The 20,747-nt window shown below is 52.1% G+C and overlaps 1 protein-coding gene across 5 annotated transcripts in view; it reads left to right on the forward strand.

The window, feature by feature from the left end:
* Positions 1-20,738, forward strand: part of ERN1 (endoplasmic reticulum to nucleus signaling 1) — an 85,619-nt gene extending 64,881 nt beyond the window's left edge. For 3 of the 5 annotated variants that reach the window (XM_081219741.1, XM_081219744.1, XM_081219745.1), the window contains 12 exons: positions 858-976; positions 3,574-3,765; positions 5,810-6,080; positions 6,857-6,947; positions 7,211-7,400; positions 8,240-8,339; positions 8,574-8,773; positions 12,151-12,298; positions 13,574-13,701; positions 15,186-15,309; positions 15,748-15,815; positions 16,320-20,738. In XM_081219741.1, the coding sequence (XP_081075867.1) occupies positions 858-976; positions 3,574-3,765; positions 5,810-6,080; positions 6,857-6,947; positions 7,211-7,400; positions 8,240-8,339; positions 8,574-8,773; positions 12,151-12,298; positions 13,574-13,701; positions 15,186-15,309; positions 15,748-15,815; positions 16,320-16,529 (1,841 nt within the window). In that variant the 3' untranslated portion in view covers positions 16,530-20,738. Of the gene's footprint in view, positions 1-857; positions 977-3,573; positions 3,766-5,809; positions 6,081-6,856; positions 6,948-7,210; positions 7,401-8,239; positions 8,340-8,573; positions 8,774-12,150; positions 12,299-13,573; positions 13,702-15,185; positions 15,512-15,747; positions 15,816-16,319 lie in introns of those variants that run through there. The other 2 variants (XM_081219743.1, XM_081219742.1) reach the window with 2 other exon arrangements.
* The last annotated feature ends 9 nt before the right edge of the window (positions 20,739-20,747 follow it).

Genomic DNA, 20,747 nt, shown 5'->3' on the forward strand with positions numbered 1-20,747 from the left:
GGGTCTTTGTTGCTGCATGCGGGCTTTCTCTAGTTGCGGCGAGTGCGGGCTACTCTTCGTTGCGGTGCACCGGTTTCTCACTGTGGTGGCTTCTCTTGTGGAGCATGGGCTCTAGGCACATGGGCTTCAGTAGTTGTGGCATGTGGGCTCAGTAGTTGTGGCACACAGGCTTAGTTTCCCCGCGGCATGTGGGATCTTCCCGGACTGGGGCACGAACCTGTGTCCCCTGCATTGGCAGGCGGATTCTCAACCAGTGTGCCACCAGGGAAGTCCTCCTTGAGCTTTTTTTTTTTTTTTTTTTTTTTGCGCGGTACGCGGGCCTCTCAGTGTTGTGGCCTCTCCCGTTGCAGAGCACAGGCTCCGGACGCGCAGGCTCAGCGGCCATGGCTCACAGGCCCAGCCGCTCCGCGGCATGTGGGATCTTCCCAGACCGGGGCACGAACCCGTGTCCCGTGCATTGGCAGGTGGACTCTCAACCACTGCGCCACCAGGGAAGCCCCCTCCTTGAGCTTTTAATGAAGCTTCATAGTGCCTCACAGTGTACGGCCTTGATTAGGGATTATCCACACGAGCCTCGCTCTGAACGTGTCCTGGACATCCCGATCCCTCTCGTGACAAGGACACTTCTTTGCTCCTTGTGAGATTCAGAATACTGCACTAATGCCACTGAGGAATAAAAGTTCTGTCTTGATGGAATTTCTCTTGTCACTACCTCCCGCTTTCCCTCACTTTACAAATGTGAGCATGTGCATCGTGGGCCCCTCACTGGGTAGCGACGGTGGCTTAAGCTTAGTGGGTCAAGTGCGACCACCGTGTGGAGAAACTGTTCTCATTAGAGGTTGCGCTTCCTCTCACAGGACACCACGAGACCCCGCTGTCTGCATCTACCAAGATGCTGGAGCGATTCCCCAACAATCTGCCCAAACACCGGGAAAATGTGATTCCTGCTGACTCAGAGAAGAAGAGCTTTGAGGAGGTGAGTGGGGAAGTGGACAGTCAATTGGTGACCCCTCGTGTCAGGTGCTGGAGGATAAGGCATTTGTCCTGCCTTTATAAATTTATTTATTTATTTATTTTTGGCTGAGTTGGGTCTTTGTTGCTGCGCACAAGCTTTCTCTAGTTGCTGCGTGCGGGCTTCTCATTGCGGTGGCTTCTCTTGTTCTGGAGCACGGGCTCTAGGCACACAGGCTTCAGTAGTTGTGGCTTGCGGGCTCTAGAGCGCAGGCTCAGTAATTGTGGCACACGGGCTTCATTGCTCCGTGGCATGTGGGATCTTCCCGGACCAGGGCTTGAACCTGTGTCCCCTGCATTGGCAGGTGGATTCTTAACCACTGCACCACCAGGGAAGCCCTGTCCTGCCTTTAGAGCCTGCAGTCCACTCAGGAGGGGAGAGTGGTACATGGGAATCCACAGCAAACAAAGTGCTGAGGACTGACAGGGAGGAAGGGGGCTTCCGGGAGGCTGTGGGAGAGGCAGGGGGCGCTGGAGGGGAGCATGCAGAGGTAAAGGCCTGGAGTGGGGCTAACCCTGCATGTCCAGCTCTGGGGCTGAGGAGACAGCCTGACTGCATCCAAGGATGCCCAGTGGGGAACGGGGGGCAGGGGATGGGATCACATGGCTACAGAGGAACCATATTCCAAGCCGGGCAGCAAGCGAAGAGCTGACAAAGAGAGCAGGTCGGGGGACTGAGGTTTTCTGAAGCCAGGCATGGCCTGTTGAAAGTGGCCTGCTTTGGCCGCTCGGTCTGGCGGGGACCCAGGGCACCCACAGAATGGGTGTGGAGTAGCGGGGAGGCCCTGGCCCAGGCCGCCCTCCTGAGCCCCGGGAGACAGCCTGCTGTCAGGGTCTCAGCTGGAGGCAGACGGCCAGCCAGGCTAGCATGATTCGAGGGGAGTTTTCGTTCACACTGTGGGCAGTTCTGGGGTTCTCTGAGCGTACTTGGGCCTGAAGCGCGTGGGGAGGGAGTGGATCGGGCCCCAGACCAGGAGCCTGGAGCTTCAGATGAGACGCTCGGCAGCCCCACAGAACTCCACCTCTGTCTCATCTGCTGGTGTCCTTGCCGGAAACTGGGGGCAGGGAGCCCATCGCTTTGCCCAGGTGGGCAGCCTTCTGGGGCACGGAACAGGTGGGGAGGCTGGAGGGTGGCTGTGGGAGCGGGGCTGGGGGTCTGACCATTCGGGCTTGGCAGCTCCTGCAGCCCTGCCGTGGGGTCCGGCCTGAGAAGGGGCCGTGGGCAGGGTCAGAGGAGGAGGGGAGCAGCGGGCTGATGTGAGGGCTGTGATGGCGTCAGATTCACGTTAGAGATTTAGATTTTATCCAGAGAGAAAGGAGAAGAAAATCACATGGATGTTTAAGATTCCAGGGTACGCTGAGTTGTCCCTCATCTCCGGAGAGAGCCAGGTTGGAGATAGCATTGGCGCCCTAAAATCTTGATCTGATTTTGATCTGATTAAAGCCAAGCGTATTTGTTATTGAACACTTAGAAAACATAAATTTAAAGAAGAAAACTAAACAATACCCGTAACCGAAAACCCACCCAGAGATGGCTGTAGTTGAGGTTTTCCTGTTTAATCATTTAATTTTGAACAAAGAGTAGTTTAAAAGTCCATGAAAATACTCTGAGGTGCATTTATCTGGTAATAAGACTAACTTTTTAAAACAAACACACGTGAGCAAATATAACTAAATGAGTGTTGTCTCTGGTCACATGCTCAGCAAACATTCCTCAGCTGCCACCAGCCACAGGCCCCCCGCGCCCTGTGGGAGGGTCTGTAGGACCGGGAGGCAGGGTGCTGCGTTAGTCTGGGGGGTGAGAACTGTGAGCGTGTGGGATGCCAAGGAGGCCGTGTCAATTTCACCAGGCAAGTGATAATGGCACACCTGGAACAGTAGGTGTTTGAGAACAAATCAATGCATTTTTCTTGAAGTCCTAGAGATTCTGAGGCGCTTCGGCAGAAGCTCCTCTTTATCTGAGTTAATTTTGGGCTCTAACAGAGGGTTCTGATGCTTTTTAAAAACTTTGAAAAATAGTGGACTGTTTGAGTACGTGATTTTGTGTTTGGAGTTGCACTGAAAGCTTACAAGCAACATAAGAAAGCGGCTTTATTACTTTATAGCTGTGTGTGCGTGCATGTGTGTGTGTGTGCGCGTGCGGTTTTCCTTTTTAATGTGAAATGCTGTTACCACATTGACTACCAACCTTCCGCCAGACTTGTTACCTATGATTTCAGAGTTCTCCCAAACATCAAATCTACCATGAAAGGATGTTTTTGCCTTTAATAAGGATTTTCAAAAGAATATAGTATCTGAAGGCACTTTCAAAAGTGTTTCTCTAAAAAACGTTTTTGAGTAATGATACTCTCACTGCAAGAGTGCCTAGCCTCTCAAGGCAGTTGCTTTGAGAAAGGCAACAATTATCTGGTTTTGTGGTCTTTGGGTGGGCTTTAAAAAAAATCCAACATGTTTCACAGCATAGTCATTCCTCGTAAATAGTCATTGCCTCTCTTTGTTGTTTGGCTCATTTATATCTGACTAGAAATTTTGCAGTGATGTCGCCACTCTCTCCCATGCAAGGTTATCGACCTGGTTGACCAGACTTCAGAAAACGCACCTACCACAGTTTCTCCAGATGTGGAAGAGAAGTTCGCTCATGCCCTCCCCAAGCCCGAGGCCCCCGTGGACTCCATGCTCAAGGACATGGCCACCATCATCCTGAGCACCTTCCTGCTCATTGGCTGGGTGGCCTTCATCATCACCTACCCCCTGGTAAAGCTCCACTCCTTCCCTTTCCCCTCCCACGTGTTTCTGAACCTTTGCCCATCACCCGATGTTAGTGAGGTCCAGACAAAGGCGGCAAAGAAGCAAATACATTTCTTTTCCCACTTAAAAGTCAATATTGGCTTATCTTCAAAAACATTGTAATTAGAGAGACACTCACTTCTCAGGAAAGGACAGTTTTGTACCTACATCTTATAGTTTGACTGTAAAAACTGATTTGGAAACCTTGCTTGCAAATCATTTTAAAAACTGTATTTTCTTTTTTTAAGACTACACATAATACATGAAAATCTGTTATTAAACTTTCCTCCCTTAAAAACTGTCTGTTTAGCGACTTCCCTGGCAGTCCAGTGGTTAAGACTTCGCCTTCCAGTACAGGGGTTGAGGGTTTGATCCATGGTCAGAGAGCTAAGATCCCACATGCCTCACAGCCAAAACTCTGAAACATAAAACAAAAGCAATATAGTTACAAATTCAATAAAGACTTTAAAAATGGTCCACATTAAAAATTTTAAAAATCTTAAAAAAAAAAAAAAGAAACCTGCCTCTTAGAGATATCAGATAGAGTGAGAAAGGCGGCATGGTTATTCCTTCGACTTTCTAGTTGGAAATAAGTGGCTAAAGTTACATAGTTGAGTAGGTTGTGGGTTGGATAAAATATTCTAGAGGAATATTCTTTCTTTCTTTTTTTTTTTTTTTTTTTTGGCCTCACCACACAGCTAAAGCTAACAGTATCTTAGTTCCCCGACCAGGGATTGAACCTGGGCCCTCGGCAGTGAGAGCACAGAGTCCTAACCACTGCACCGCCAGGGAATTCCCTGGAGAAATATTCTTTCATCAAGATGCTTGGAGCATTGAAACCTTACCATCTTAGAACACAAGCGCTCCATAAGCTCACATCCCCGTGGAGGAATGAGGATGACAGGCCCACTGTGGCACTTCCCATTTGTCACAATGTGTCCACCTGCATTGGTTTTTTTTTTTTAGCCTCACCCAGTTCTTATTCTTATCTATCCCCTGCCCACAAATAAAGAAACTTGACTCTGGGAAGTTAAATAACTTTCCCAAGGTAACTCAGCTAGTAGATGGAATTTCCAGGATTGCAACCCAAGTTGAAAGAAAGAGAGCGAGATCTCTAGAAAACTCCCAGGGAGGTGTTGGCTACACACCCATCCCTGCAGTCACCTTCCCATGCAGGGGTAGTAATTAATAATCACAGGTCGCTGCCACGTCAAACTATGATGGAATGAATTGTACAGACTAAATGAGAAGAGTGGGGGGTGTGGGGAAGGCAGCATGATGAAATGGGAGTGGGACCTCGGCCAGGCTCCCTGTGTTTCAGTCCTACTCTGCCACATCCTGGCTGTGCAGCTATGGGCAGATGGCCAGGTGGCCCCGAGCCCCAGTGGCGTCCCCGCCTCTGCACTGCTGGTGATCTGTGCACCAACCTCTGTCACGTGCACGGCCATGGTAGACAGCAAGCCTGGGTCTTCCCTGTGTCCACCACACTCTCAGCCACCTGGTACCCATTCTTCCTGTTTGGTTTCACTCTTGCAACAATTCCCAGACTTTTGTGGATTTTTCTTTTTTTTGGCCGCACCGTGGGGCATGCAGGGTCTTAGCTCCCCGACCAGGGGTTGAACCCACACCCTCAGCAGTGACAGCGTGGAGTCCTAACCACTGGACGGCCAGGGAAGTCCCCCAGACTTTCATAAAAGTCCCAGAATTGTAGAGTTGACTGGAACCCCTTCCATCTGGCCCCGCCCTCCCCCTCCAGTGGAATCCCTCCCCTGCTGCCCCTGCAGGGCCCCTCCAGTTGGGGGATGGGCTGTACTGGGAAGTCTAACCGGCAGGAAGAGCTCCGATCGCTGACCGCGTTGTGCCCCCCGTGGCCTTCTCACTGGTCTCGCCCGGCCCCGTGGGGTCACCTCAAGTGTCCCCTCTTCCTCCGCCACAGGACCCTGCCCCGTCCCGCCCGCGTTCGCGCTGGGCGCCGGGCTGCACTGGCCATGGTGTGGGTTTCTCTTCCCAGAGCAGACGTCAGCAGCGGCAGCTCCAGCACCAGCAGTTTCAGAAGGAACTGGAGAAGATCCAGCTCCTGCAACAGCAGCAGCTGCCTTTCCACCCACCTGGAGATGTCGCGGCTCAGGACGCCGAGCTCCTGGACTCGTGCGGCCAGTACTCGGAGAGCTCGGCCACCAGCACCCCCAGCACGTCCCCCAGAGTCTCCAACCACTCGCTCCACTCCAGCGGCTCCGCCTCCAAGGTTGCCACCAGCCCCTTCCCGGACCAGGATGACGAGGGTAAAGCGAGTTGCCATTTTGGTGCCGCCTTCTCTTTCGCTGGAGCACGACCTGAGGACCCTAAAGCCCCATGCCCTTCCTGGGGGTCTCCACGGGATTATGAAGTGCTGTTCCCAAGGGTTCACCGAGGTTCTACCCCCCCTCCCCCCCCTCCGGGGGCTGGGTTTCTGCCCCATCCGAGGCCTCTCCCCCGCAGAGGGAGCCACCACGGCCCTCCCTCCATCTTGCTGCACAAAGGGCTGAGAGTCGCTGCTGATCAGAGGTGCGCTGGCCCTCTGGTTCGAGAGCATCCCTGAGGCCGGCCAGTGGCCACGTGTAAAGGTGCAGCTGTTGATCTGCTTTCATCCGGGAGGTGGGCTCAGGCCGGCGGTCAGGGCCGATAGTCTGAGGGGATTGATGTAGAACCAGTGCAGGAGACCTCAGAGTCCTGAGTCTCAGGCTGGACACTCTGCTACCGGTCTCTCCATTTCACGCGTCCCCCGGCACTACCCGCATGTTTCCGGTGCAGACCTTTGGGTGGATCTGTAGAGAAGCCCTGTCTTCAGGCTTCTGTCCTCACAGTAATGAAAGTAAAAGCTGGAACAGAGGGCAGGGGCAGGCGAGGAGGCGGCCCTGGGCATGACTGGGGAGGGGGCCCAGCAGCTCCTGCTCTCCAGGGCCCCAGGGGCCTAAAACCTCTGAATCCTCATCCCTCAGTCTGAGCTCAGGAAGCTTGTAGCCACTCTAGCCTCAAGGTTGTTTAGGTTGTGTGTGTCCTTTTCTCTGTTCTGTCCCAGATGAGGAAACCAGCATGGTGATGGTTGGGAAAATCTCATTCTGTCCGAAGGACGTCCTGGGCCACGGAGCCGAGGGCACCATTGTGTACCGGTGAGTGGCCTGGAGAGCCCTGAGCCTTCACCACCTCACGTGCAAGCTCCCGACGGCTCCAGGGGCACAGTGGGGTCATTGCAGTGACCAGATGGAAGAGTTCCCCACAGAGAGAAGTGATGGGCGCGGGGCCGCTGGGCGGTTGGTCAGGGCCCCCCGGGCTGTGAGGCCTTCGAGGCAGCCGCTGCGTCAGGTGGAAGGAGTCCCGCAGGCCCAGGGTTCTCCTGGCGCTTCCACAGCCAACCCCGCTCCTCGTCCTGCAGTGGCATGTTTGACAACCGCGACGTGGCCGTCAAGAGGATCCTCCCCGAGTGTTTTAGTTTCGCAGACCGTGAGGTCCAGCTGCTGCGAGAGTCGGATGAGCACCCAAACGTGATCCGTTACTTCTGCACCGAGAGGGACCGGCAGTTCCAGTACATCGCCATCGAGCTGTGCGCGGCCACCCTGCAGGAGGTGGGTGGCCCCAGGTCACCAACGGCTCTGCCAGCGCCACCGACGGCTCCCTTCTCCCGGCAGCTCGGGCGCAGTTTTAGGGACTGCCAGTTTACTTATTTTTTAAATTTCTTTTTAGTAACTTTATTGAGGTTACAATACAACGTATTCATTTTCAATGTACGGTTTGATGCATGCTGACAAGGGTATGTACCCATTTTAACCACCAACAGTGGAAATGTAGCGCACTTCCTTCTCCCCAGATTTAGTTGTGTGGTCCCCTCGGCTGCCTGGGGCAGTCTGTGGTTGCAGTTGGTACCTCTCTCCCTCTTGACCTCCAGGAAACCTGCTCGGTCCTTCCTCCCATCGCCGGTTAGGGCTGGAGTGGGCTAGGAGGATGCTAGTTGATGACTTGAGTCATTAAGGTCATCCATTGAACCTCTTTTGCTCAGTTTCCAGGCTGTGCAACTGTGATATTTCAGTATCATTTGGCTTCACTGCAGGCTTACCTGTATGAGGCAGTAAACTTGGGTTTCTTACCCTCTCATCATCTCATTATAAACTAGTAAGCTGGAGCTTTGTTTGCTTGTTTAAGTCAGTCTTTCAGGGGGGGAAAGAAAGTCTGCTGGAAAATACGGATTTGAACGGAGAATATTGTCAGTAAAGCTTCCCATTTCTTTGTTAAAATATGATCAAAGAAAACGAGCTGACCCAATACCAAACGTTAATTAAAGCAGAAACCTTCGGCCAAATTTTTCTAAATAAACTTGAATCACTTAAAAAAAGAGAGAGAGAAGGTAGGCTGAGGAGCGAAGTCCTGAGGGCCCTGTGCCGTGACCCAGCCTTCGTGTCTCTTGCAGTACGTGGAGCAGAAGGGCTTTGCCCACCTCGGCCTGGAGCCCATCACCTTGCTGCAGCAGACCACCTCGGGCCTGGCCCACCTGCACTCCCTTAACATCGGTGAGAAGCCTCCCCTTATCAGGCGGGGGGACAACTTGCTCAGGTGGGCCTTGCCTCTGTCGAAGCTCTTTGCTGCCTCACGGGGTCCCTGTTGTTGAAGAAAGAGAGGAGACTTAACACATTTGAGAGCCAGAACCTTTACAGGCAGCAGCGGGTCTGTTGAGAATCTGAGTAGGGCGCATCCCCGTCGCGGGAGGAGTCCAAGCACGGGACTAACCTGCAGTTTTGTGTTAGTTCACAGAGACCTGAAGCCACACAACATCCTCCTCTCCATGCCCAGCGCACACGGCAGGATCAAGGCCATGATCTCCGACTTCGGCCTCTGTAAGAAGCTGGCAGTGGGCAGACACAGCTTCAGCCGCCGCTCAGGGGTGCCCGGCACAGAAGGCTGGATCGCCCCGGAGATGCTGAGCGAAGACTGCAAGGAAAACCCCGTGAGTGTAGGCATGGCTCTGTGAAAACTGAGGAGGAAGCAGCCTCGTATTCCCGGGGGATTCAGAGCCTCCAGGCCCAGGGGTGTGGGCTGGAGCGCTCACTGCTGGAGAGGGACTTTCCAGTAGCAGAGAGCTTCTCCCCCAGCAGCACTCCGCCGGCACTCTAACACTGTCTCCTGTCCAGAGGAATGGAAGGGGTGTATGTAGGCAGTTGTCTGTTTTTTCCCCCCTACTCTTCCAATCCTTTCCCCCCCTATTTTGCGCAACTGGAAAATCAGGACTTGCGTAAGGTGAGCAAACTTCCAGTTTTCATTCCAGTTTTAATTTTGTTTTTACAGCTTTCTATTTTGAGAATTTTTAGACATACAGAAAATTGAGACCAGTGAATACCTCTGTACCTCTACCTAGATTCAACATTCGTCCGTATTTTTCACTTTCTGTCTGTTCCTGCAGCCATTCGAATATGAGTGGCAGGCCTCCCAGCCCTTTACCTTAAACACTTCAGCACACGCCTCCCAAGGACAGGTACATTCTACCTCCTGACCACCTACCCGTGCTCACACCTCAGCCATTAATACTGTTTCCACTGATACCTAGTGTTCAATCCGTATTCAAGTTTCCCCAGTTGTTCACCAAGTGTCTCTTATAGAGCTGGTTTCTGTAAACCAGGACCCAGTTAGGTGTGTTTGTTACATGGCACTTGATTCTGTCTCCTTTCATCAACACAGTTCTCCCAGCTTGCTTGTCCCACGACGGTGGCTCTTTGCAGAGTCGGGGCACTTCTCTGTAGAATGTCTCACTCAGGATTCGCTCACTCATTTCCTCTTGGTGGTATTTAACTTGCCTGTTCCTTGTATTCCTGTGAACTAGACATAGGTCTAAGGGCTTGACTAGATTCAAGTTAAGTGTTTTTGGTAAGAACAGTCCCAGTCGGGTTGTACCATTACTGCATCCCTAATGGTGATGCCGAGTTGAAGCAGCTGGTGCAGGTGGTGACACTGGCATCTCCCCTTTGTTAGGACTGTGTGGGGCGATACTCTGGCAGAGTGTGAACGTCCCATTACCAACAGTCACTCACCTGATGGTTCAGCATCCATTGGCAATCCTTGCCTGAATCACTGCATTCAGTAGAAATTCTACATTTATTAGCTGACATTTTTCTGTAAAAAAGAACTTTATTTATATTCCTTTTCTCTCTCTCTCTCTGTGGACTCATGGATTTTAAAAAAAGAGCAGTATAATCCATTATAGTCCTTATTTATTTTTGTTTGTTTTTGGTTTTGTTCCTCTTCCTTTTGGTACTCAAATTGTTCCGGTTTGGCCAACAGGAGCCCCTTCACGCTGGCTTCTGCATCCTTTTGCTGAGAGCCCAGTCGTGTTTGAGCACCTTGCTTTCTAGCCCAGCAAGACATTGGAGGATTATCTGGCGCTCCTCGATCAGACCTGGGTGGGATCAGCCATCCTAAAATAGATTAGGTTCAGTGGAGCCTCTTATCCTACTCACTGGGGACCGCAGCTGGTCAGTTAATCAGAAAGGTCAGTTACAATGAAGAATCATAAGGAAATACATACACACCTTAAACATTTAATTTTAACTTAAAGTAAGTAATGTGACTCTTTAAGGAAGTCTTTGATGTAAGACAAGATCTTTTTTTTGACTTGGGTCCAACTGAATGGAGTTGTTCATTTCCTCTCTTGCATGAAGCACACTCACATGCCTTCTGTGACTTCTAGATCAAGACTCAGACATTTCAGACACCTCCTAAGCGATTTGAAAGCAGAATCCTAGCTTTCAGCTATTTATATCCCGTCGCTTACAGTTGAGTCTCCCACATCTAATTCCACAGCAGTTTTTGTAGCAACTCCCTCGCACTGAGTCTTTCCAAAAATTCAGCTTACCTCAGACTTGGCGGCCCGTGTATTTTATCAGCTTATGGAGTATTTAAACTACAAGAACAAGTGGCAGAAATGAGTTTGGGAAAGAACATAACTGAGCCTAGAGATGAGCCCATAGAGTTGGGGGCAGAGGGGCCCAGCATGCGGAACGCAAGCCCCCAGGGGGCAGCATGAGTGGTGAGGATGCTGGGGAGTCAGGCAGCATGGGCTGCAGAAAACGGAAAACGGGGAGCATTAACAACACAGTCAGTAGGTGAGAAGTGGCCACCAGGTGAGCGCTTCAGTGGTGGTGGACTTGTCCCTCCTGTCCTGAATCTGTCACCCACCTAAGGAACATTCTGGTGAAGTAGAACAAAGATGACTGGGCTCGGGAATAAGACCTGCATCTTGTCCTGGTTTGTCGCTATCCAGCAGTGACCCTGGGCTTGTCATTGAGCCTTTCTGTCTTCATTTGGGGACGGTGACATTTGCTCTGCTCACCTCACAGGGCTCTTGTGAAGGGTGTGTTTTCTCCAGTGAGGAAGGTGACGAGCTCCTGGCTTTCTCTCGCTAGAGCCTCACGTTGTCTGGTGGAGAATCCAAGTGGTGGGGCCTGACGTGAGGGACCCACGCCGTGCTCGGGAGCCATCCCAACGTTAACACCCCATGTAGACAAGCTAGGCATCATACACGCACATTTCATCTGTAGGCATGGAATGGTTTCACGGTATAAGTGAGACGTGTTATTAGATAACATCAAAGTGAGCTCACTGGAAACTTGTTAACAAATCTTTTTCTGGGACTGTTTTTGAACCAAAAACTCTTTTGTTTTTTTTTTTGGCCACGCCACATGGCTTGCAGGATCTTAGTTCCCTGACCAGGGATCAAACCCGCGCCCTCGGCAGTGAAAGTGCGGAGTCCTAACCACTGGACCACCAGGGTATTCCCACTAAAAACTGTTTTTATTTCGCTTATTAACCCAGTGTTAAGACCTGTCATATGTGGGCACCTTGGAAGTCCCTGGGGGTACAACAGGGAAGCAAACGCACAGAAATTCCTGCCCACGAGGAGTTGCGTGCTGGGTGGGTGAAGAATAACTAGCAGCAAGGAGAGAGCGTCCTGTGGGCCGAACACTGGTTTGAGCTGCCGTTTTCACGCTTAATGTGTGTATCTAATCTTCACAACAGCCCCATGGGGTCATCCTCATTTCATGGTCATGGATGCTGAGGTGCAGAGTGACCAAGGGGCTTCCGAGGGCCAGTGGCAGAGCCAGCAGGCATCCCAGGCATTGGCACCAGAGCCCAGTTGTCCACTGGGACCTCCAGCACTCGTGTGGCACCTGCAGGGCGCCCAGCACTGCTCTGAGGCCATCAGAACTGTCAGCTGGTTCTCCCAAGTCACCTTCTAGGGGAAGAATCAGCAGCAACAGCCCCTTCCTCTGCTGCTGTGTTAGAATGAGAATTCTCCCCTGAAGCCCTCTGATGCCCCGAGTTTCTTTTCAGACCTACACGGTGGACATCTTCTCTGCGGGCTGCGTCTTTTACTACGTGATATCTGAGGGCAGCCACCCTTTTGGCAAGTCCCTGCAGCGGCAGGCCAACATCCTCCTGGGCGCCTGCAGCCTGGACTGCCTGCACCCTGAGAAGCACGGTGAGCAGGCAGCAGGGCTGGGGGGCCTCGGGAGCGGCCCGTGTGGGCAGGGGTGGGACTGGCTCTGACTCCCCAGAGGCCCTTCTTTCCAGCTGCTCGCCCTGTGGGCCTCAGTGAACTGACGACTGGGTCCAGAGGTGGTGGAGGGCTGGGTAGCTTGTCCTCGAAGCGCCACCTTCTAAAGCCAAGCGGCTCCCAGGTTCCTTCAGGTCACACGATGACCTGTGTGACCTGGGTAAGGCCCCCATGGAGGACCTCTGTTTTCTAGCTTGTGACTCATGAGGGCTAAATAATCTGAGGTCCCTTCCTGCCCTGACGTCTGGGGAGACGGAAAGGCCATGCTGCAAACACTGGGTTCTCGTGTGTGGGCCAGTGGTCAGCGCGTGCGGCCTGGGCTGAGGACAGACGGGCTGGGTCCTCGCTCTCCAGGCACGCAGGTGACAAGTCTTCCTGCCTGACTTCAGGGTTTCCCGCATTATAATTGGCCTGTGACACCCCACTGTTGCCTTTTGAAAAAATTTAAACTATCTTACTGTTTTGCTCGTGGATTAATTTTCCTTATTCCCTGGAGACAAAACAGATTAGCATAAAGGCCCAGAATCCCATTATACAGTGATGAATGACTGCTACTAATACCTTTGCATACATTATTCTGATCATCTATCTAGACGTGTATGCATATTTTTATTAAAATGGGGTTAAATAGTGCATAGTATTTTGCAGCACACTCGTTTTCTTTTGTTTTGTTTGCGGTATGCGGGCCTTTCACTGTTGTGGCCTCTCCCGTTGCGGAGCACAGGCTCCGGACGCGCAGGCCCAGCGGCCACGGCCCACGGGCCCAGCCGCTCCGCGGCATGTGGGATCTTCCCAGACCGGGGCATGAACCCGTGTCCCCTGCATCAGCAGGCGGACTCCCAACCACTGCGCCACCAGGGAAGCCCCAGCATGCTCGTTTTTAAACTTCATCTTGACTCTCTCTGCGTCCGTCCGCATTCAGCCAGCACGTCATCCTGGTGGCCCACAGTCCAGCGCGTGGAGGCACAATGGTGTCACCCGAGCCTCTGATATCGAGTATTACCAGTCGCTCTTTTTCACTAACCGCGCAGTGAGGACTCTCTTTAGCTGAAGTCTCGTGCAAGCTCTTATGTTGTTGGATTGAGTTCCTGTCCGTAGAGCCTTGAGTCATGGGGCATGCAGACTGTCAGGGTTTTGGGTATTTGCTTGTGGCTTTAGGCTGGTAATAACGAGTCGCATGTTTCTTTTCCTCCTCTGTAGAAGACGTTATTGCCCGGGAGTTAATAGAGAAGATGATTGCAATGGATCCTCAGAAGCGCCCGTCAGCGAAGCATGTGCTGAAACACCCGTTCTTCTGGAGCCTAGAAAAGCAGCTCCAGTTCTTCCAGGTGGACACATTTGTTTTCTTTATCAAAAATCTTCATGTAACCTTTCCAGTTTTTTTTCCAGAAACTATAGCAAAGGACAAAGAATAAAACAAATGACCCCATAATTCCATAACCGAGAGATAACCACAGTTGACATTTTAATATATTTTCTTCATACGGGCAGACCGGGTTTGGCTCCAGACCACCCTGATAAAGCAAATATCACAATAAAGTGAGTCACATGAACTTTTTGGTTTCCTGGTGCATATAAGAGTTCATGTTTACACTATACTGTACTCTAAGTGTACAATAACATTACGTCTGAGGTCAGGTGTCTTCCAGGGACCTTCAAACTAGCCAGGTCACTTTGTTGTGTGTTTTTTTTTTTTAAACATTATTAACATTTTTTGATTAATGTCCTTTTTATTTATTTATTTGGCTGTGCCAGGTCTTAGTTGTGGCACGCAGGTTCCTAGTCTCAGCATGTGGGTTCTTTAGTTGCAGCATGTGAACTCTTAGTTGCAGCATGCATGTGGTATCTAGTTCCCCGACCAGGGATCGAACCCGAGCCTCCTGCATTGGGAGCGCAGAGTCTTAGCCACTGGATCACCAGGGAAGTCCCTAGCCAGGTCACTTTGATGATGACAAGATGTAGAGCAGGAATGAAGCTCACACAAAGGAACCTTCACCCCACCAGGGTTAGGATGTAAACTCTCAGTATCTCCAAGTCACATGTCTTGCGAACACCCCCGGCTTCCATCCGCGTCACTAGCTGTACTGACTTTGCAGCTCAGCACCGTGTGCCCTGGTGCACCCGAGTTGACCGTCAATCCCCAGGCTTTCTTCCCACAACTGCAAGTTAGATGGTCAGCCAGTCTAACTTCATCTTCATCAAAGAAAGAAAAGACTGTGGGCCCCATGAGGCTGCTTGGTGGACCTGTCTTACTGGCGGGGGCTCAGAGAGGCCTGTGCTCAGGTGCATACCTCGGACCCCGAGCAGGATTTAGATCCAGGGCCGGGGCCTCCAGAGCCCACACTGTTGTCACCAGCTTTTCTCCTCTGAAAGAAGTCTTGGCTTCATCTGTCTTTCCTAATTGTTTGAATGAGGAGTGACAACCCTGCATCAGTCATGGCTCTGAGCATGTCCTGTTCCTGTGGGTACACAAAAGTCACAGGATGCGAATCAAAATGGACCTTTTTTTTTTTGATTCATCAATGAATACGGATTGCACACGTGACCCTGTGTGGCATGTGTGTGTGAAACGCGGGCGAGGCACCACAGGTCTGAGGTGGAGATGGTCCGTGTGGGCCTCTCCTTAGCGAGTAGCAGATGGGGCTGCTCCCGGGGAAGAGGTGAGGGACAGGGGAGAAGGCAGGACGCTTGCTGCCCGGCTCTGGGCTGAGGCTCAGGCGGGGGTGGCCGTCCTGGCACTCAGAGTGTCCGTCCTCTGGCTCTCAGAGCCTCTGCACACTGACTGTTACCCATTGTCCTGTCTCCCTCCCAGGACGTGAGTGACCGGATAGAGAAGGAGTCCCTAGACGGCCCGATAGTGAAGCAGCTGGAGCGCGGCGGGCGGGCTGTGGTGAAGATGGACTGGAGGGAGAACATCACTGTCCCCCTCCAGACAGGTGACCTCACGGAGCCCCCGGGGTCAGTGTTGGTGGAAGCGGTTCAAAAGCAGCAGCTGTTTCTGAGAAGCAGACTTGGAAACAGCAACTCCAGGCCGTTTGGGGCTCCAAATACTGCTTCTGGGATTGAGGCTTCCTGTGGTTTGGATACAGGTCACACCATTGCTCTGACGTGGGTCCCAGTTGTCTCTCAGAGTGACAGGTCAGTGACAGGTGTCATGCTCTCCGTGGTCATTTCTGATCGCAGGTGAGAAAGGGAGGTGGAATTGAGACTAACACTGCTGCCCTAGGGTTCAATCTGGGGAAGTGCGCCTGTCAGCGACAAGAATGGAGTTAGGTCATGATTTGGTCTGATTGCTTGATCCCCAGGAGCCCCAGGAATTGTTTTCTTTGGAAATCTGTTTGCCTGTTACATTGCCTGCCTTGTTTTTTTCCTAGATCTGCGTAAATTCAGAACCTATAAAGGCGGCTCTGTCCGAGATCTCCTCCGGGCCATGAGAAATAAGGTGAGGGCTATGAGCACACGGCGGTCCGGGCGGGGCCGCAGCGCAGCCCTCCTGCTCATATCCCTTCTCTGGGGGTCCTCCAGCCCCTCTGGATGAGGACCTCACAGAGGCTGGGAGGCCTTGGCTGCACAGGAAACACTAGAGGCTGCTTCTTCCCCTGAATGAACTTTCTCTTCAGGGATGTTGAGGCGGGGATACAGGTCACAGTGCAACCTCTGCTAGAAGCGGGCTCCCGGGTGCTACATCCTTCACTGACTTGTTCGGTGCCTGGATGTGCACGGATAAACTTCTGACGGGGGCCCTTCCCGCCCGGGGCTGGCCCCGCCCTCTGCGCCGGCCTGGCCCCGCCCTCCCCGCGCTGGCCTCGCGAGGCCTCGCCAGGAGCGGGTGGGTGGTTCCTTTACCCAGCCTAACGGTCGGTCTTTCTTGAGAGAGGGTTTTGCGCGGGTCCCGCGGCCTCCTTTCTGCTGACCGTGGGTCTGTGTCGCCCCCTCCCGTCTACAGAAGCACCACTACCGGGAGCTGCCCGAGGAGGTGCGGGAGACGCTGGGCCCCCTCCCCGACGGCTTCGTGCGCTACTTCACCTCGCGCTTCCCCCACCTCCTCGCCCACACCTACCGTGCCATGGAGCTGTGCCGCCGCGAGAGGCCCTTCCAGCCCTACTACCACGAGCCCCCCGAGCCCCGGCCCCCAGTGACTCCAGACGCCCTCTGAGCCAGGCGGCCTCCGTGCCAGCGGCCCCGCTGGGACCAAGGGCCTGGTCTCTACAAGCCACAGCCTGGCGTCTCCTGCCGAGCAGGGAGACCAGGCTCCAAAGCCAAGTGCCTCAAGCTGCCTGCTCTGCAGCCAGCAGGGGAGGATGCTGACCCCGGGAAGTGGGAGGCGTGACCCCGTCCCCCCTCCCGACCCACGAGGGAGCTGGGAAGACATTGGCCGTGAAAGCTTGACCATCGGGGGACGGCTGCGAAGGAGGGCCGTTCCCAGAGGCAGAGGGGAGCACCCTCTACCTTCTCCTGGATGAACTCGCTTCAGACTTCCGTTTCTTTGAAAACTTCCTGTGAGATGCCAGTCTGTGGGCCTTTAAGGAAGAGAGCTGAGGGAACCCTCAGTGGTGCCTATGTGCTGGGACCCGGAGCATCTCTCTTGGACCAGCGGGGCCGAGGTGCACTAAGTGCAGCCTCTGCTAGAAGCAGGACTCCGGAGGAGAGGGTGCCCAGGAGGAGGAGGACCTTCAGAGGGCGTCGTCCCCTGGGATCGGAGATGCCTCACTGATCACAAACGCGCCCACAGGTTCCCAGGTCACTGTAACCAGTGTTTCCTCGGGAGTGGCGAGAGCCTTGAGGGTGGGGACGCGGTGTGGGGAGAGGCCAGCCTGGAGCTCTGGAAGGTGAGTCTGTGTCTGGGGGTCTCTCAGAAACAAAGAGGATGCTGCGTTCTGAGACAGCTGTGGCCCAGGGCACCAGGTGGCCTGAATGGTGGCCCTTGGTGGAGTCGTGCCCTGGGGTGCTTGGGGAAGTTTAGGAGCATTTGGGGGCAAGAGGTGATAAGTCCCCCGGCCATGAAGGAAAGCAGCTCCGACCCAGGCAGGGACAGGCCTTTGGGACCAGAGGGGAGCAGGCCACATGGGACACTCACGGCCACCCGGGGAGAGCCCTGGCCAGCAGGTAGGCGATGAGGCTGCTCTGTCCCTGGGGCCGGCAGGACGGGCCAGGGGTTAGAGGGCCAAGGCCAGGGTCACCGCACACTTCGTGGGCAGGCTTTTATGTTTCTCTTGGCAGATTTTAATAACTTTATATTTTGATCATACTGTAGAATGCTACATTAGCGTGAGCTAAACTTAACTTGAAGCTTGTGAGGAAGTAATGCAAGATACAGAATACATCTTCTATTTTGTAAGGCACCCAAAGTCCCATCCCCTCCAGAAAGAGTGTTCATATGTAGAACATTCTCTAATGCTGAAGAGTAAAACGTTACAGCAACACTATATACATGTATGAAAGTAATATTCTCTAAATTATGTCAATACCATGGGGTTTTTTCCCCCTAAAATTAATATAATTTTTAACTTTAGTTTTAGTCAAAAATTCCTCTGTCTTTTCTCTACCGAGAGCCTTAGAGGTTAGATGCAATCAGGGTACCACGTAAGGAAGCGTTTTGCGTTTACTTTCTCCAGCTAGGGGAATGGATCGTTGCAGTTCGGTCCTAGTGAACCCAGAGACTCCTCTCAGGAGGAAGAATGTTACTGTCTAGTTTTACTAGCTGACAGAGAAATCGCTGTTTCTTCTCCTTGCAAGACGTTTTCTGGTGGTGGATTTGAATGAGGGCCACGCATCAAAAGCGCTCATTCTGCCTTCAGAGAATTCAGTTCCCTTCCTTTCCTAATGCCTGATGTCACTTTTTTTTCTTTTTTCCTTTAATATTATCCTACATCTTTAAACCTCATCAGTTACCTCACTGAGACCTGGGAACCCCGGCATCCTTGGTCAGCATCGTGGTGTCTTGTACCACGCTGTCTGTTTTCAGGAGCACAGCCGGACGGTTTTCTTCTCCCCGCTCTGATGCTCCTGAGCCAGCCCCCTCCCGCGCTGTTCTGTGGCGGCTTTGCAGGTCGCTTTGCCGCCGGCCCTGACGGTGAGAGAAGTGGAGAAGGTGCCACGAGCGATTTAAAGGACCGTCAGCTTCCTGTGTTGGGGGCAGTGGGGGGGGCGGGGCGTTGGCGAGGCAGCTGTCTTGCCTCGTGGTCGCTGCTGAATGTTCTCTCTGGGGAGCAGCCAGGTCATTCTCAGCAGCCCAGGGTTTATGTCATCTCTCTGTTTTGGCCCAGCTTGCCTCCAGGACAGCTTTTTTTTTTTAATTCCTTTTCTGCTTGCAATACTAGTTTTTAACCACCCAACTTTCTCAAACTCATTTATTCAGTGTATTTTATTTGAGCACTTACTATATGAGCTGGGCAGGATATCGCATGCTAGGGACCCAGGTAAATAGGCAAAACCTCGGCTTTCATACGAGCCAGTGATGGAGAGACGGCAGTGAGTAAATATCAGTGCTGCAAAGAAGATGCGGGTGTGGGGAAGGGCGTGTGTTTGGGGTTTTCACCCATCAGATCCGGGGTCACATTGCCTTCTGTCCATCTTCTCTCCGTCACCTTTGGGAACCCAGTCACCCGTCAGTCCTCCAGGTGGCTTGAAAAGGTCTCTTGTGGGCACCATCTGGTTTGTCCCATCCTGGTCTCTAGAATTCTGGTTTCCTGTTGTGCTCGGCGCAGTGGGAAGGTGTCTTTCTTTCTTGAAAAGAGGGTTCTGCGGCCTGTTGCTTGTCCTGTCACTGCTGAGCTGCTTGATCTTTAGTACGATTCTTGGAAGGCTGTTTGACTTTTTACAAGTACACCATCTTCATCTTTAAGACAGAATTTATTTGCATCTGTTAGGGATCCCAAGGACACCATAATCTATTTAAATCTTGTGTTGACCCTTGTATTGAATCTGTCTTTGGCACACCTGCCAGAATTCTCATGTTGCTTATTGAGTCCTTTTAACTTCAGTTTTTAGAGAGCTCCACCTGTCACTGGGCACCAGAGCGTCTGCACTCTTGGGAATCATTGGTGTTACATGATAAGTCACTAAACCACCTGGTGGCTGATGTATAAAATCCCAGATGCAAAGGTCCCCTCCCATCTCCCCCTCACTCAGTGCAAGAGTCATCATAGGCTCTTCCCAGGGAGACATTATTCCGACCCATTACATGTATTTCAGTGGAAGAGCCACAGGTTAGTGGGTCCAGCAAAGTGCTTCCTTCCCACCAATTGGAGAAGAAAGGTCCTTATCAGAGCTCGCCCTGATGCTTTGGGGGAGGTTTTGTGTGAACGCGATTCATTTTATCACCGCAGTGAAAGAGATGAACTGGTGGTTGATCTGACCTTGAAGGTGTGGGGGGCCTTTGGGTTGCAGGGCTCTGTCCTCTTGGCCACTTTCTTCTCTGAAGTTGGACTGTGGCCAGGCTTGGATTTCCCGGGACTCTTCTCATTGTGCATCTCTGTTCATCAGATCCTCAGCCTTGAAGTCCTCCAGGAAGGTGGGCTGGTTGCGTTTTCACAGCTTTCTGTGCTGGAAGACAGAGCACAGCACACCCGTAAGGAGCCTCTTTAAATTCTCTTTAGCTTTCTCTCTGCTCATTTAGCTTCTGAAATCCCTCTTCCTCGTATTTTCCAGTGTTTCTTTTCCTTGGCCACCCTTCACCATCCTGGAGTAGTTGTTTCAGTTGACTGTGGCCTGGCGCGTTGGCCTTGCCTGGAAGAAAGTTGCCAGGTGTCCTGTACAGATGAGCCAGAATTCCGCCTTCCAGTGTTGGACCCATTATCCTTTAAACCAAAGTGTCTACTCTTCCTGTACTTGGTTTTCTTTATGAAACAGTGATTTCCACGAGTAACAGGTTCTGATTTTTTTTTTTTATCGGCACTTAAATCCTCTCTGTATTCATTGGAAAACCACAAAGACAGCATCTGCGATGAGCCTCCCCCGCCAGAGCAGCCTTAACCAACACTTGCAGCCAAAGTCTCCACCCCGCTCGCCTCACCCCGTGCTCTTGAGTGTCTGGCGGGTACAGTATTCCTTTTCAGTGTCCCAGAAGCTGTGACGGGGGAGTCCCCACTTACCTAGAAAGCATTACCGGTCAACTCTGCAGCATTCTCAGATGCAAACCTTATGTAGTGTTCTTTTTGCAATGACCTATTTATTTAACCTATTTATATTTATTTAATTTTTACTCTGAAGTGTATCCAGTGACAATTGCACTTGCTTAAAGCACATCAGATTTGCTTTGGACAACACCCCTGACCATTTTAAAACTGGAAAAGGAAAAGTTATACTGTATCCTTCCACAGGATGGATGCCTTATAGTAGTTTTGTCATTAAAGGATCAATAATTTGATTGGGG

This window comes from Mesoplodon bidens (genome assembly GCF_964165515.1).
Source record: "Mesoplodon bidens genome assembly, chromosome: 19".
In the NCBI taxonomy this organism is placed as follows: Eukaryota; Metazoa; Chordata; class Mammalia; order Artiodactyla; family Ziphiidae; genus Mesoplodon; species Mesoplodon bidens.